General features: G+C 38.8%; 1 protein-coding gene across 1 annotated transcript; it reads left to right on the top strand.

The window, feature by feature from the left end:
• The first annotated feature begins 223 nt into the window (after positions 1–223).
• Positions 224–11766, top strand: LOC145320154 (MFS-type transporter SLC18B1-like). The gene is made up of 13 exons (XM_080162593.1): positions 224–390; positions 1240–1285; positions 1570–1619; positions 5463–5536; positions 5886–5995; positions 7337–7377; positions 8998–9070; positions 9543–9651; positions 10257–10380; positions 10554–10648; positions 11030–11097; positions 11309–11383; positions 11705–11766. Exons 1-13 carry the CDS (start codon positions 286–288, stop codon positions 11764–11766), a joined length of 1032 nt encoding a protein of 343 aa, XP_080018719.1. The 5' UTR covers positions 224–285.
• The last annotated feature ends 4781 nt before the right edge of the window (positions 11767–16547 follow it).

Here is a 16547-nt window from a genome sequence, read left to right as displayed (position 1 = left end):
CCTCAAAGTTTTCTTATTTGTTGGTCTATCAACTTTAGGGACTTTTACTGAATTTTAATTGTTTGTTTTATAAAGTTTATATTATTTAAACGTTTCAATCCACCACTAATTTTAATCTACAAAAGGGGTAATTTTGTGTGTCATCATTGGGGATGTACATTAATTTATCGGCCATCGGGTTATCCCTTTAGATCCCTGTTTTTTTTCTCGCTCTTCTACTTTGTTCTGATTGATTAATGTACTAAGACATAATTGGAAAATTATTGTTTCATACAAAAAAAACAAATGATGATGGATTTGAGAAAAGTGATTAATATTGTAATTATTTCTTTTGGAGTCGTGCTATGTGGTGTCTCATATACCATGCCATTTGCAATATTCACAAATCAGGTTAGTTGCAGAGAGGGAGGGGACATTCGTCTGTAAATTACACTGGTACCCAACGTTTTACAACCACTTTTTTTATTTGTTATTTAGTAGTGTTGAATTTATTTAACAAATAATTGTAGCCTACAAAATAGGTTATGTTGTTCATCATCATTTGTCTTATTCGTTAGCTTAATATTTCTGGGCAAGTTGTTAATCTTGAACATTAAATACTTAAAACAATTTTACTTTTTTTGTAATTCAATAATTTCGTCCTTTAAGAACAAACTACACATAAGTAAATCACATAGTCATGAAATGTGAAATATCAATAAATACGGTTTTTTAAAAAAAATAGTACGTAAATTGTTAATAACAAGAGATATTATATAATATGGCAAAAAATTAACTAATTATATTTGGAGACAGTTTAAAAATCAAATACTAAAACCTCTTTAAGGTGCCTAAGAAAAAATGTGAATAGTCCCTTTCGTGGCAACGCCCATTAGGGTGCGATTCGTCGTTTTTTTAAAATGGCTTTTGATAGCTTATTTTATGTTATATTGGGTTAGGTGATTGCCCAACAGGGTTAGGAAATTGGATCCACAGGGGCTAGAAATAGGAGAAAAGCTACTGTGAAAGAAAAAAAAACGCCCCTTAAGGAGCGTTGCCACGAAAGGGACTATACCCGAAAAAGTTACTTCATCCAATACAAATGACCAACGATAGGCCAATACACAGACTAAATTACCTATGGCAGGTCAGGATACATTTTAATTGGCCAATGGTAGGCCTGTATGACGTTTTACAGTTACTATAAAAGCTCCTTTCAAACTTAACCTTAACAACTTTATAATCTTTATTTTATTTTAGGCCCTGTCACGAGGAGTTAGTGTTTCACAATCAGGCCTCGTACTAGGTAGATAAACTCTCTATTACAATACCTAACCTCGTTAGGGCGAGATTCTCCTTTGATCATCCTTCCAAGTGATCATCTAGAGAATCCAGAGCATCATCCACGTGTAATAGAACAACACAAGGATATTAGGTTACCAAAAGACAACCAACCCTTTGATCGCACTACCTTTTTCTGGGAAGTCATAACTGTGCATGGTTTACTTCATCTTAAATATTTTGAAATTTTCTTATACGTTCTTATTTATTTAAATTACATTTTTGTTTTATGATGTATTTTAATTTTAGGTTCAATTTATATAGTTACATTCCTGTGCACGCCAATGTGTGGAAATTTGGTAAGTTAATATTTTTATTAAACAAGGATGACAACATCCATAAAAGCGAAGCTCTTAAACGATAGGACAAACGAGCATTAACACTTGTAGAGTGCCAAAATTGAATAATCAGAATATTTATATATAAATATAAAAGTCGAAACAAAATTGTGAGTAAATTTGTTTTAAAAATTAGCTTAAATTCATGATAATATTTAAGGGCATAATTACATTTTTAGGACGTAATTTTAAAGATACTTTGCATATAACATTGTACTTTGTTGTCCTAGGAATCAGTATTCCAAAAAGCAGATCAATGGGATATTATATGTATAATAATATAAAAATACTAGCCTACAGCTCACGTTGTTCGCTGGTCTGTAATGCTCTTGAGAATATTAAATATCCGTACTGGAAAGGTAGAAGGCTAATGCAATTATTAATATATGACGAAGCGGCCTCAAGCCGCCTTAGGGTCCGAGTTATTAGGAAAAATTATTATATTATAAATTATAGAGTAGCTTCTCTACTAAAAAATATTTTAGCAGAAAATCTTACTTGAACTTTGTATGTCTGTCTGGTACAAAATCAGAATTATGATTTACTTAAAATTAAAAATGAAAAGCAAATTTGTCTGTGAGGATTTCGCTGACTAAAAAGCATCATATATATTTAATTAACTTTGTCAGTCAGTCTGTCCATTATGCTAAAGTTTTAGTAATTAGATTTTATGGTAATTTATGTTTTAAGTTTACTGTATATATTTCTATTGACATCTAATGTTTTAACCATATTGTCCGTCTATTTTATTAGATTTTTATGAACTTCACAAAGTTTATGGATGTTATCATATGTTTCTTGGTACTCTAATTGAAATGTCTGTCTGTCTGTCTGAAAGAAACCGTAAAGAAGTAAACGTGAATTTCTCTTTAGTTATAAAAGATCAATGGCTGGAATTAAAACATCCCCATACTGATGAACTTACTTTGTCCGTCCGTCTGTTGGAATGCTTTGATATGCATCTACTATCAAAGATATTATATAAATTCTATTTTAAAGATTTCCATGTTTATTAGCTTTACTAAGGACTTATAAATGATGTCATCCTTGTTTAGCTTTAAAATTTCTAAGAAATTCTATATGTTCTATAATTAATATCTTATCAAGAGTAAGGGCACATCAAGGGTAAACCTTGGTGGGTTAGGGCCCCCTGCAGGAGTTAGGCTTATCCAAAAAAAACTATCCCTTCTAATTTACAATTTATTTCTAAAATATGGAAGTGTATTTTCAATGCTCGATATGCACTCGATATGGGAAAGCACCCTAATCCTCACTTTGGCTGACCTTGCTTTTTTATTAAATATAATATTTTTTATGCGAAGCCCCTCTTTAATTAGAAATGTCCGTCTGAGGGTAAAACATAATTCACCATCTGCTATTAAAGATAGACGGTTTTAATTTTTGAGAATATACCCTATACCTTTAAGCATCCAGCCTGTCGGAAATACCCTGCAAGGCATTTAATTTAAAATGTAAAAATTTTATTTATCAAATTCAAAATTAGATAGACGATCACGACTGATTTTTTCTAGAGAAGATTTTCCTGATAGATGAATATCTACTCTCTACCTTATTTAGTCGGTTAGTCTGTCTGTAACCCTCCAGATGACTTCAATTTCTGTAGGGAGATGTGCCTTTTCTTCTATTGAAAATAGAAGTCTATCCTATAGTCCTTAAAATAAAGTAAAAGGATCTCGGTGTGTGTGTGTGTCTGTCTGTACTAAAAGATCTCTATAAACGCAGAATCGATATGGTTCTCCTTTACAAATAAGCATCCATTATATAATTTACCTGGTCTGTCAGTCTATCAGTAATGCTCTGATTGTCATTTGATTGATAGAAAGCTGAATTTTTCCCTGGTAAAATTTTACAGGGTGATGAGCATCTACTCTGCATCTCAATTGGCCCATCAGTCTGTCTGCAAAAATATGTTTTTCCACTTTTTTTATGAAGATTAAGATCTCAATAACTACTGAAGCAATTGGGTTCTCTATTTTAGGTAAGCTTTAAATAGGTTCCATGATGGTATTAGGCTATTTCATTTTCAGATGGTTTTGAGCTATTTTTTCTAGCCTGTTTCTGCCCCTTTTAATTGAGAGCCCCTGGATGCTAGGTACACATCCGCTAGTTTAAAATATTCTTATGCATTTAGAATAGAAAGAGATAAATATATTAACTTACACATAAAGATTACTTCAAGTTCAACTACTTACGTTAGAATTTCTGTCCGGCTGATTTTAGTTATTTATTTTATAATAAAAGCCTTTGATACTATGAACGTATTAACAATCTGCATTAGCGTTTTCTTGTTTTTAAAAAAAACCTCTCTCTAACTTGCGTTTTCTTCCATTTTCTTCCATTTTCTTTCGATTTCTTAATTTAATCTTCAAATACGTATTTATAATAAAGCCATTTTCATTCTTTCAAAAATGCAATTTAAATTACGGAATTTATTTTCCAATATATATTTTTTATAACCGTCAGGAAAGGGTTAATATGGTTTTAATTTTTGTTTCAAAATTTGGACACATTAGGGAGGGGCGCTAGAATCAACTCATTTTAAAACTAAGTTTTCTTAAATTTACTATATTATGAATTTAAATTTTCTTTTTTAAGAATAGTAATAAAATACTTTAATATTATGTAAATAGCAAGATGAAATAAAAAAAATTTATTTATTCTTAATAAAGTAAAATATTGGGTTTTATTGTTCTGGGCAATGAGAGTTTATTATGGATTATTGGAGCACTATGAGTTTTAAACATTTATTCCTTGGAAAACTTGAGCTCGTTTATAGACATTTATTTCCTATATAGATCTGACATGGATCTTGAAGCAATAAAGCAGGCCCTTTTGTAAATGTTAAAAATTGGAAAAATCTATTAAATAAAAGTAATCGCAAATATACTTAGTAAATATTGTTAAAAAGTTAAAAATCAACATGTTTAAAATAAACGTACGGGCATTCTGTTAACGATTATAGAGTTGCTACGCTTTCTAAATCACACATGACTACTACAGAAATCACCTTGTAAAGATTGAAATCTATCAGAAAATTTTAACATGCCTAAATAAACTTCGCTTTTAACAATAATTAGATGCCTGGCTTATTTATGAAAATAAAATAGCCTAAAACCATCTCAGTGCCTATAAGAAGCTTCCCTTTAAAGGAGAACCTTATCAGTTCAGTGGTGAGTGAGATCCTTTGCTACAAACAAAAAGAACTTAGTACTTAATATTATAGGAAGGATATCTATAATACAAAGTAGAACGATGCCTGTTTGTTTGTCTGTCTGTCTGTTTGTTTGTCTGTCTGTCTGTTTGTTTGTTTGTTTGTCTGTTTGTCTCTCCGTCTGTTTGTTTGTCTGTCTGTTTGTTTGTAGCGAAGGATCTCGCTAACCACTGAACCGGTCGGGTTCTCTTTGCAGGGTAGCTTCTCATAGGCCCCGGGAAGGTTTATAACTATTTTCTTGGGGGGTTGGGACACACCCAACCCCCTCAAAAAATGAAATCGCCCCCCCCCCTAAAAAAAATTTTATTTTTAAAACTAAAATTTACATAGTGGGGTCGATTACCCCTCCCCCCCCAAAAAAAAAAATCAACCCCCCCTAAAATTAAAAAAAAAATTTTTTTTTAAATTTAAAATGCGAAAAAATAGTTTGATCAAACCTCTTGGGGAAAAGCCCCTAGAGGCTAGGGGCTAAGCCGCTAGTTATATTTATATAATAATCATGTTTCACTTATCATCATAGAAATCAAAATTCCAAAAATTGAGTAAATAGGTTAGTTCATTTCTAAATTTAGATAGGAAGATTTGGCGTCAAGAACATCTTCCTTATTGGAATCATAATCCTTGCCATCAGTACTTTCAGTTTCGGGTAGGTTTTGTTTGAATGATTTAAAACCGATTAATATCCGCTGGATTAGAACCGGGTTATGTACGTCATGTAAAGCATTATATTAAAAACAATTTTCCAGGAATATTAAATAAAAATCATAAGTTTTATGAGAAATCTTGGAAATTCCATTCCTAAATAAGCAAACAGCTTTTTATAGTGCCTTTAAAAAATTTCGCCATACTGGCCAACTATTGGTTAATTAAAATATATACTTGCCTGCCATTGGTAATATATTCTGTGTATTGGTCTATCATTAGTCATTTGTATTGTTTGACGTCATTTTATAGGCACTATAAAGAGCTTCAAACGGAAAATCTTATTATATTAGATTTTTGGAGTACATAGACAATGGACCAGCATTCTTTTGGTTGGCATTATCATTAAGAATATTGAGTGCTGTTGGCGAGTCTGTAGCACTACCTGCTTCTTATCCATTAGGTAAGTTTGTAGCACTACCTGCTTCTTATCCATTAGGTAAGTTTGTAGCACTACCTGCTTCTTATCCATTAGGTAAGTTTGTAGCACTACCTGCTTCTTATCCATTAGGTAAGTTTGTAGCACTACCTGCTTCTTATCCATAAGGTAAGTTTATAGCACTACCTGCTTCTTATCCATTAGGTAAGTTTGTAGCACTACCTGCTTCTTATCTATTAAGAGTTAAGACTCTAGGGGGCTAGGTGTCGCTTCGGGTACTAGACCTATATCTCCACGCACCTTGGAACATACTTGCAATTGCAATGATTGCGGTGTAAAGCGTCCATTCACCCATCAGACAACCAACTCTCTGAGATGCACGACCTTTGTCTGAGAAGTCCCAACTGTGCACGGTAGCGAGTTGCGCCTGTTTTGGGCCAAGGCATTCCCCCCACTCTAACTATTTACGTCGCGCATCTGACATAGTAGCAGTGGGAACAATTTTTAACGTCTTTAGTTATGACGCGGTGTCGGACCGAGATTCGAACCTATCACCTTCCCGACGACGAGCGGATGCGCTACGTGTTGAGCCACGGTCGCGGGTTTGCTTCTTATCTATTAGGTAAGTTTGTAGCACTACCTGCTTCTTATCTATTAGGTAAGTTTGTAGCACTACCTGCTTCTTATCCATTAGGTAAGTTTGTAGCACTACCTGCTTCTTATTCATTAGGTAAGTTTGTAGCACTACCTGCTTCTTATCCATTAGGTAAGTTTGTAGCACTACCTGCTTCTTATCCATTAGGTAAGTTTGTAGCACTACCTGCTTCTTATCCATTGGGTAAGTTTGTAGCACTACCTGCTTCTTATCCATTAGGTAAGTTAGTAGCACTACCCGCTTCTTATCCATTAGGTAAGTTTGTAGCACTACTATTAAGTAGCCAAGTACCTCCATTATATAATTTGTTCGTCCAATCTTTAAAACTTCAAAACATAATCTATGATTAATTGAGAATACAGGTCAAATATTTCTATTCTTACTCTACTTCTGATTATGTGTAGTAGTTAACTGGTTCTTTTCTCATAAAAAAATGTTGTTAGCTTTGTATGTTTTGCTTTGCTGTGCTACTTATGGATAGGGTTTTTATTGTTTGATTATACTTTTTGAAGGTTTCCTCATTTGTAAGAAAAATATTTAAATTTCTCTATTATATAATTTAACAAGGTTGATTACAGCCCACAGTAGCGTATTTGTCTGATATTATAAGCAAAATATACGAAAGCATTAAAAACAAGCAGACAGAAATACAGACAGAATCAAACAATTTTACAATAGAAAAATACATTTTTAATTTTAAAATATTTCAGGTGCCCAACAGTTTGAAGAAGGTGATAGAGGAAAAGCTGTTGTGAGTTTATCCTATAATATAAAGTAGTAGGGATTTTCTCTCTGAAGATTAAGATTGAAATAATTATTGAACCGAATTACTTCACATAGTTCTAGAGATGGTTTTAAGATCTATAATTTTTTCTTGGTATGGTTTTAGGCTATTTTTCCTACCCTTTCTACTCCTTCAGATACAGAGCCCCTAGATGCAAGGGGCGTTGCCAAAATTATCACAAAATTGGAGATATTGAGGAATGGGATAATGGACGATGAATTGATGTACCCCCTCAATTATGATAAATAAAATTGATTGCTTAGGGCAAAAGATTCGTCACTAGTAGTTTTATATACTTTGAATACTACGAATATCAGAATGATTCTATAATTTTAGGGTATAATTTACAATATACAGATTGACCCACGAAAAAGTGTTTTTTAGCATCTGCAGCCCATATTTCTCAATGAATTATAAAAAGATGCATATGTCCTTGTTCTATATATATTTCCACATCTGAGGATATAAAGATATTATTTTTACATCAATTAACAGAAGAGATTTTTAAAGCCAAAGTTTTGAAAAAGTGCGCGAGAAACTGGACATTGCTAAAATATCTTTTATTACATTAAAAATGTTAGTTTTACATATAAAAAATTACCTTTTTATATTATATTGAATGCATTTTTCTTATAACCATATATCCACAAACCTTATAATATCCCCTACTTTTTTTTTAATATGTACTTAAACAAACCCCTCCCCAATTTATGCTTATGACCGATAGGATTATCGCAACCTTGACCCAATAAATTCACGCCCACTAATACAAACTACTTTAAGACACATAATAGTTATTTCTCGTATCGTATTATAAACGGCTTTCCGCGGATATAGAATGTACAATTATAAGATTAAAACTAGTTTTTTTAGCACCTTGGTGCCGAAGGCACCGGCTAAAAAAACTAGTTTTAATCTTATGATTGCACGTTTCTATATTCGTAGAAAACTGGATATAATACGATGCTAGACATAGTTTTTTCGTATGGATGAGAACCGGATTCGAATGAATACGAGAAAAATCATTAAAATTGTGAAATGTTAAATAAAAGTTTGTAGCTGTAACTTTTTTGTTTTTTAACTTTTTTAAATAAAATGAAAAGTGTTTGATAATGATTTCTGTTTATGTAAACTTTTTAAATGCTTCTAAGTTGTATAGGATTTCTTTGTGCAAGGGTGTTTTTGCAATATACACTATTCAAAAAATGCCTTTTAAAACAAGTGAAAAAAATTGCTTTCAGCATGAAATAAATTCCTTAGAAACATCTTTATATAAGTTTCATAAAAAGTATTGCAATTGTGAAGAAAACACGTCATTTCACTTTAAAAAAGCATTTTTCTTGAAAAGTAACTTTTTCCTCAGCCATTTTTTCAAAACTTTAGCTCTAAAAATCTCAGCTGTTAATTGATGTAAAAAAATATTTTTATATCTACTTATGTGGAAATCTATAGAGAACAAGGACATATACATTTTTTTAATAATTCATTGAGAAAGATGGGCTGTAGATGCTAAAAAAACACTTTTTCTTGGGTCAATCTGTAGTGTTTCTCTCCTGTCCTGAAAAATTACATTAAAAATGAATTCAGGCCATTACAGAAGCAACGTACGGGATTGGAATGGCTCTAGGACCTAGCCTTGGAGGATTTCTAAAACACCAGGAATCAATATATATACATACATTTTATAGCTTTTAAACTAAAATAGAATAGAATATGAATAATTAAAACTTACGATTAAAACAAATAGAATATTTGGGTATAGTCCCTTTCGTGACAACGCCTCTTACATCTTAATGGGCATTTTGTCGTATTTTTAAAATTAGATTTTACTCTATTACTAGCCAAAGCGGGGCCAATTGTCTAACCCTGTGGGGCAATCACTTAACCTAACATAACATTTTTTTATGAATGTATGAATCTAAAATTTATTCGTACAGTATGGTCCTATGGACTTCAAACCCTAAAAAGGGATTTTTAAAGGACCACACTGTATTACTTAAAATCTTCAAAATAAGATAATATAAAATATGCCTTTGATTTTGAGAAAAGCTTCAAAGTATTTTTTCGTGGACATTTTCTGCCATAAAAAAATATTATTTAGAATTCATGCAGGTATATATGATAAAATTAGGGAGGCTTTGCCTTGCCACTTTGGGTGGTTGCAGCTGGATTTTTCTTCACAGTTATTCTACTAATATTCCCATTTAAAAATGAACGAATTCAGAAAAAGACCGAAGACAGGTATACCAATAAACCTATAGTATAAATGCATAACCAGACAATTACCTGAATTCCCCTGTTGTGGACCATTTTCATTGCTTTCTGCTCTTTTGTATCGACTCAACTGTGTTAATATTCCACTATTGGTTGATTTTAAAAGACCCAATTGAAAGTCGGTACAATGGTATATCATTTATCGTAGAAATACATATATCAGTTAGATTAAAATAATTTTCAAACAATATTTTATATTTTCACCATTGGTTTATACATATCTTTGGAGCCTTGTTCCAATTTATAGTATTTTTGTGATTAGTATAAAATTAGTTTTCCATATGTCCGTCCGTCCATTCGTTGGTCTGTTCGTAAAATTCATAAAATTCGTAAAATTTGTAAAAAAAAAAAAAAAAAAAAAAAAAAAAAAAATGGAGGAGGATTTTTTTGTTTTTGGGGGGGTTGGGGGTGTCCCACCCCCCAAGAAAATACCTTAAAACCACCGCAGGACCAGTAGGTATAATCCCTGAAGAGTAGAGCCCAATCAGTTCAGCGGTTACCGAGATCTTAAGCTTCAGACGGACAGACAGACGGACAGACATCGTTCTACTTTGTATTATAGATTAATTTAGAGAAACAAGCTGGAAAGAAATCATATTTTGCCCTGGAATAATTGCTTACGGCTTGGCAACTTTGATAGCTGGCACCTCCAATGATTGGTTGAACGCGACTATGGAACCACATCTTTTTCAACAGGTACAAAGTGAAAAATCACATGCTTTTCACAAGAATTATCAGACCATGTTATTATCCTTATTACTACTTTGATTTTAACCTTTTAATGAAAAATAACACAAAGTATTTATATACGAACATCTACATTTAAAGTGTAGATGCGCTACATAAAGCACTTTTTTGTTTGTTTTTAGTTTAACTCCACAAGTGCAGAAATAGGTCTGGTGCTAATGACATATTCTATAGCCTATACTATTGGGGCTCCAGTAGCTGGTGCTATCATTGACAGGTATTAGTTCTACTTTGACATTTTTCTGTGTGTCACTAAACTAAATAGGTGCTAGTGACATGTTCTATAGCCTACAAACACTTATATTTTCAATCAGACTTTATTATTATGGTACATTTCGCTATTTTATTGCCGTTTTGCTTTAAGGTTAAAATAATTATGCTCTGTGCCCTAGATGACCGAGCAAGGTTTGAAGGTATCCTGTGCCCACCAGGATGGTGATATCAAAAAATTCCCTATTCCCACATGTGTGTTTGATTACCATACTTAAAAAGTCAATTATAGCTTTCTATCTTTTACACGAAAAAAACCCAGACAAGTTGGCACCCTCTTCCCCCCACCCCCCATTTTTAGGGTTAAAATTTAATTATTTATATCTAGAGGATTCAGTTGTTTATGGGCTGTGTTGTTGGGACATCTTTGCATTTCAGTTTCATTCATATTTCTAGGTAATGAAAAAAGATTCTTTAACAAGTAATTATATTTTAGATAGGGTGGGATAAGTAGATTAGCAAGTTCTTTTTTTAGACCTGTATACCTTCATTCACATGGTAGTTTCCCTGTGGCCAGTAGAGAACATTTAAAAGGGTAGTTTGTTTACTTGGGTAGATTATGGTATTATGTTGATGTATAAAATTCATGAAATTTATTAATTTTCAGGACCTGTACCTGGCCTTCAACACAATCCTGTCTTTCAGAATATTCCATTCAAATTCATTGCTCTCTCTGTTCAAGGTAATCTGTTTTAGAAATCTTAATGAAAAAATATACAAAATAGAAGATGTATGTCTGTACATCTGTCTTTTGGACTTTATGAAGATTAAGATCTTGCAACCTTTGGACCAATTGGGCTAAGCTTTTAAGGGAATATTCATACAGTTTGCATGAATTAAGGAATATCATTTTAACAAAGCCCCTAGAGGCTAAAGGCTTATGATAATGCAGAAATATCACTATAATCTACATGAAATATACGTGTTTGCAAAATCATCATATACCTCATTTTTCCTTATAATTACAAGAATATATTTGTCTGAACTAATTTTTATTATGCAGGTGTTGGAACAGCTCTTGCATTTATTGGTACAATGCTAGGTATGATTATTATATGTGTTTAATTTTTGATGATCAATACAAGTTCTTTTTGATAAAACTTTAAGACTTTTATTAGACATACATCTGAATATTTCTTTTAAATATTTGAATACTTTGGTTATTAATGAGGCGTTAAAATGACAAGAAAGAAGAGGAGGCGTTCATAGTAGCCTAAGTGTTTTATTAAAATATACAAAGAAAATAAGACATTTTACCAAATGTCCAGGTAAGGATGAAAAACAGGACTGTCAATTTTTTTGGGTGCTGTTTTATAACATCATTTTCTTTTTTGTTGGACTCAAAAACTTTAACTTGATTGAATATTGATTGGTGGATTGGAAAAAATAATTGTCCAAACTTTACATCCAATAATTTTAATATGCAGAAAGGGTAAATTTGTTTATTAATATTGCAGGGATGAATGACTATTGTCAAATATTTGTCAATAGCTTCAAAATTCAATTCTGACCCCACAATCATATGTAATTTGGAAAATGTGTCAAGTATTGAATTGTCTGGGAATAAAAGTTTCAATCTAATCTAGGCATGATAGTGTGGTATCCGCCTAGGGTAAATGGCAGACACCAGAGTTCAAAATGACTACGGCAGTGTGAACAGACGTGGACACCTATACTATAGAGAAGCTACGCTTCTCTAGCAATCACTAAATAATAAACAGCATCTATTCAGTTGCATGTTCCTTTATTGAAGGTCTAAGGATTACTAAAGTTATATACAACAAACAATAGCTACACAGATAGGAATAAATAATCATAAATAACAGCAATATAATACATATACAATAGTCAGTTTGGGCAATAATGATCCCCCATCCCTGAGAAGGGTGGGGGGAATTAACAATGCAGCTTAACCATAATAAGGCTGTCAGATTCAATCATTAATTTTAGGCATAGGGAGGGGGTCGGCAGACCCCTTCCCCAGGACTCGGGGGAGGGCCTTTGGCCCTTCCCCGAACCCCGGTCAGGGGTGCCATAGGCATGGCTCACGGTTGCCGAATACCACAACTCTCCCCTCGGAAGGCTGGGAGGGGGTCTCCCTGCCAGACTTCCGACAGTGGTTGAGGCCTTCGGCCCGCTCCTTAGGGCTAAGATATATACAAATGATAATGATTCAATGGAATCCTAGTGGTGATTTTCAGGGCTGATGGGCTCCCAACGTGGGATAGAAGGTAGAGGCTGGCTTTGGTTGGACACGTAGCTCGGCGCCGGCAGGTGTCAGGTTGGCGTGGGGCACAGCTGTTGCGGGGCTGGTCAGCAGCGGGGCATTCTGGTTGTTGTTGGCAGCGGCTGGGGCACTGGCTGCCAAGTTGACCGTCTGAGCGGCAGCCTGGCCTCCCGAGGGGCCGCGGGGTCTTCCAGAGGGCGGTCCAGGCCTGCCTGGGCGGTCATGCCCGCTATCGGCTGATTGCATGGACACCATTTCCTCAGCGGCTTCCCGGTCGATGGGAATGGCATCCCAGTCTACTGAAAAGTCCCGGGACTTGGCATGGGTGAGCCGGGCTCTGGCCAAGGCCTTCCTGTATAAGGTTGGATGGTACAGGAACACTTGTGACATCGCATTCATGGCGGCCCGTACACCTCCTTGTGCGGCTGCCAGGGAAATGATGGTCAGATCCCCCAGCAGTTTGAGGATCAACAACAGCAAACACAGTATGGCTGCGCCATCTCCCCACTCGTGAATAGCTTGTCTGAACCCAGCCCAGACATCCAGGGCGGCCTCTCCTTCCTCCGCCAGTCGGTCGATATTGTAGGACACGATCCCATGGTCTCCGGTGGCCGAACAGCTACCTTGCTGAACGCATGAGCCATAGGACAGGCCGGTCAGCATGGCGGATTTATACGCTGGGAACGCTAGCAGCTGCTGCCAGTCGTTCAACTCAGCCTGCGAATACAAGCCTCCCGAACTAAAGTCATCCAAGGGTTCTGTCAGCAGCTGCTTGGGCGTATCCAGCGGGGTGGCCTCTTCTTAGGTGCGGGGGTTAGCTCTATCCAGCCTTCCTCCGCGTGCACAGTCAGGGGGTAGGTGGAGGAGCAGGGAATCTTGGTGGCGTGGCCGCTATACACCCGTGTCACGGCGTCTACAAATCCTGTGGGTTCCACTGGTACTTTGTCCCAACATTCCTTGCTTTCACGGACAACGTATTTGTTGCGTTGGCAGGTAAGCTGGAGCAGGACATCTCCCCTCAGCACAGAGAACGTGCTCCCCTGGACACGCACCGGGTGGGCCGGGTCTAGTTGCTGGAGCTTCCAGCAATTGGCCACTACTTCTTCTGCCGCTGTGCTTTTCATGCGTGTCTCCAGGGTAAATCCAATGTAGCCTGCATGTATCTGGGCCTGCAGGGGGACATCCACATCCCTGGCCGATACTCTGGGCAGCGCTGCCGCGGCCGGGTCAGCTGCCACGAACAATGCTGGGTGGTTGGTGGCATGGGCCTCAAAGTCGCAGTTCACTATTGAGGTGGGGTTGGTCATGTTGATGAAGAACTGGGCTTGATGGTCAACCAGGAACGCATCCATCACTAGGCTAGGCTGGAGGCTGCGGATCAGCCTCAAGGGGCAATCTCTCCCCAGGTGGTCCCACACGTAGGTTGCTTCCCCAGTGATGCAAGACAGCTCAGAATGGGGACATTCTAAGGCCAGGTGGTCAGATTGGGACTCCACCCGTCCATCCTCTACTACGTAGGTCTCTTCCTTGACCAGCAGCCGTCGTTCCTGGAGCACTAATTCATTGCGGTACAGCTGGCCCTCGAAGTGGACGTCCTCCCCTTCACAACCCACCCCCTCGGGGCTGTTGACCAAGGCGCCCACCATATCGAGGGTGAAGAACAGGGGATGGTTCAGCTGGAACGTCAGTGGCTGGGTCTTGCCTGGCAGCGTGTAGACTCGGTTCCTGGCCAGGTCTCGGCACGTTTCTGGATCGATCTTGGTTGGCCTCATGAGGGTGGGGACCGAGGTCACCTTGAGGTGACCCCATACCCCACACCTGAATGTCCACTGGGACACGGTGAGCTGACAACTGTATCCTGTTGTTTCCCTAATCTTGACTTGCTGCAGGACATGTACTTCATGGCCCAGGGGCACCTCCTGGTGTAGCGGTTCCGTGCTACACACTTTTTCCTTATTGTAGGCTGTGACGTGGGTGGGGTTGGCGCAGTCCCACCCTACCAGGACGTAGCTAGTTGTAGGCCACACGGCTGCCAGCAGTAATCCCCACAGGACCATCCACCAGTGTGAGAAGCTACCAGACAGCCATCTACCTCGCGCACGCGGCTGGGGATCTTCGGCTCGGGTCACGGCTGCTTCTTGGGGCTGGACACGGCTGGGCTGCTCCTGGCTAGATACAAATTTCCATTGAGCGTTATCTTTGTGTGTTTGGGGCACCCCGATACCCTCCCCAATGACAGACTGGCAGGCGACTGGCGCTTGCCTGGGTGTCGGCTCCCCTAGCCCCAAGGGGTCCCTTCCCTTGTCCATGGCATGCCCAGTGGCATGGGGCTGAAGTGCGTGTGGCACAGGCTCGCCCTGACTCACGTCCCTCCCCTGCCCTAGGAACTCAGGTGCATGTGGCACAGGCAAGTCCTTATATCCCCAAATTTCAATCTCCCCAGCCTCTGGTGCAGGAGGCACAGGCAAGGTTGGGGTTTTACAATAATTTGGATACAATACATTTGTTAAATTTAACTTATCCTGGCTCGACTGGAAGTGCTGGGCAGCTGGGTTCCCTCGGCTGGCAGGGGGCGCTGGATGGTGTATAGCTGAACTCTCCCTACATGCTGGTGGCGCTGGCTGACTGGGGGTGACGGGTGTCACCCCTTCCTCTGGGACTGCTGGCTCGTTCCAGGATCCAGGTATCTTGGTGGCGGCGACGGTTGTCGCCCCAGGCACCAGGTTGGAGGCGCTGGATAGCACCCCCCAGTCATTGCAGGTGGCGGCGCCGGGTGGCGCCCCATACATCGACTCTGATGCGCCGGCTAGCGCCTCCTGCCTCTCTCGTTCAACGGCCGCCAGGGCCTCCCCGTACACCGTCTCAGTGACGCTGGGTAGCGCCCCTCCACTCTTGCTGGGTAGGCTCGGTCGGGCAGGCCCCATCATGTTAAGGCTAAAGGGCTTGGGCCTCAGAACTTCTGGCTCGGCAATATTGTTGGGCTGCACAAACTCCGGCCCCAGGTGGTTGAGACTGAAGCCCAGGCCAACCCGGTTGGGTTCAGCCGCGCCTCCCAGTACGTTGATTCTAGCTGGAACGGTCCCAAACTGCGGCATTCCGTCGGCTCGGCCCGCTGCGTTGGGGGCGGCTGCTTGATGCGGTGGTGCTGGGGGCGCGCTCCCTTCCATGTTGGCTACTCTGCTGGGCTTTCCTGGGGGAGCGCCCTTGTCTGCGGTGCGCCTACGGCCGGCTACCTGGTCCCAGTCGGCTTTGCACTCGGCCGCCGTATGGCCAGCATAGTGGCAACGCTCGCACTTGGCAGGACGGTCACGGCGTTGCTGGGTGCGTCTCTCCTCTAGGCTGACTTCCATAGGCGTCGGACAGTCTCGAGCTCGGTGGCCTCTCCCTTGGCAGCGGAAACAGCGGCCTGAAGTCTTGTCATCTGGAGCGACCTTCCCCATCTGGTGGAGACCCGGAGCCAAGGCGCCAATCTCCATTGGCTCCGACTCGTCGTAGTTGGGCAACTGGACGCTGGCTGATCCCGTGAGCCCGTCGGTGACGTCCACTAGGCACACACCCTCCTTCAGCTGCTTGGTAATCATTGTGACGGTGAACATGGCTCGCCTCGTGTACTCAGGTA

The sequence above is a fragment of the Acartia tonsa genome, chromosome 5 (genome assembly GCF_053477335.1).
Source record: "Acartia tonsa isolate MP-2025a chromosome 5, ASM5347733v1, whole genome shotgun sequence".
Taxonomy (NCBI): domain Eukaryota; kingdom Metazoa; phylum Arthropoda; class Copepoda; order Calanoida; family Acartiidae; genus Acartia; species Acartia tonsa.
Note: the sequence above shows the minus strand (reverse complement) of the source record. Positions and strands in the feature narration are given on the sequence as shown.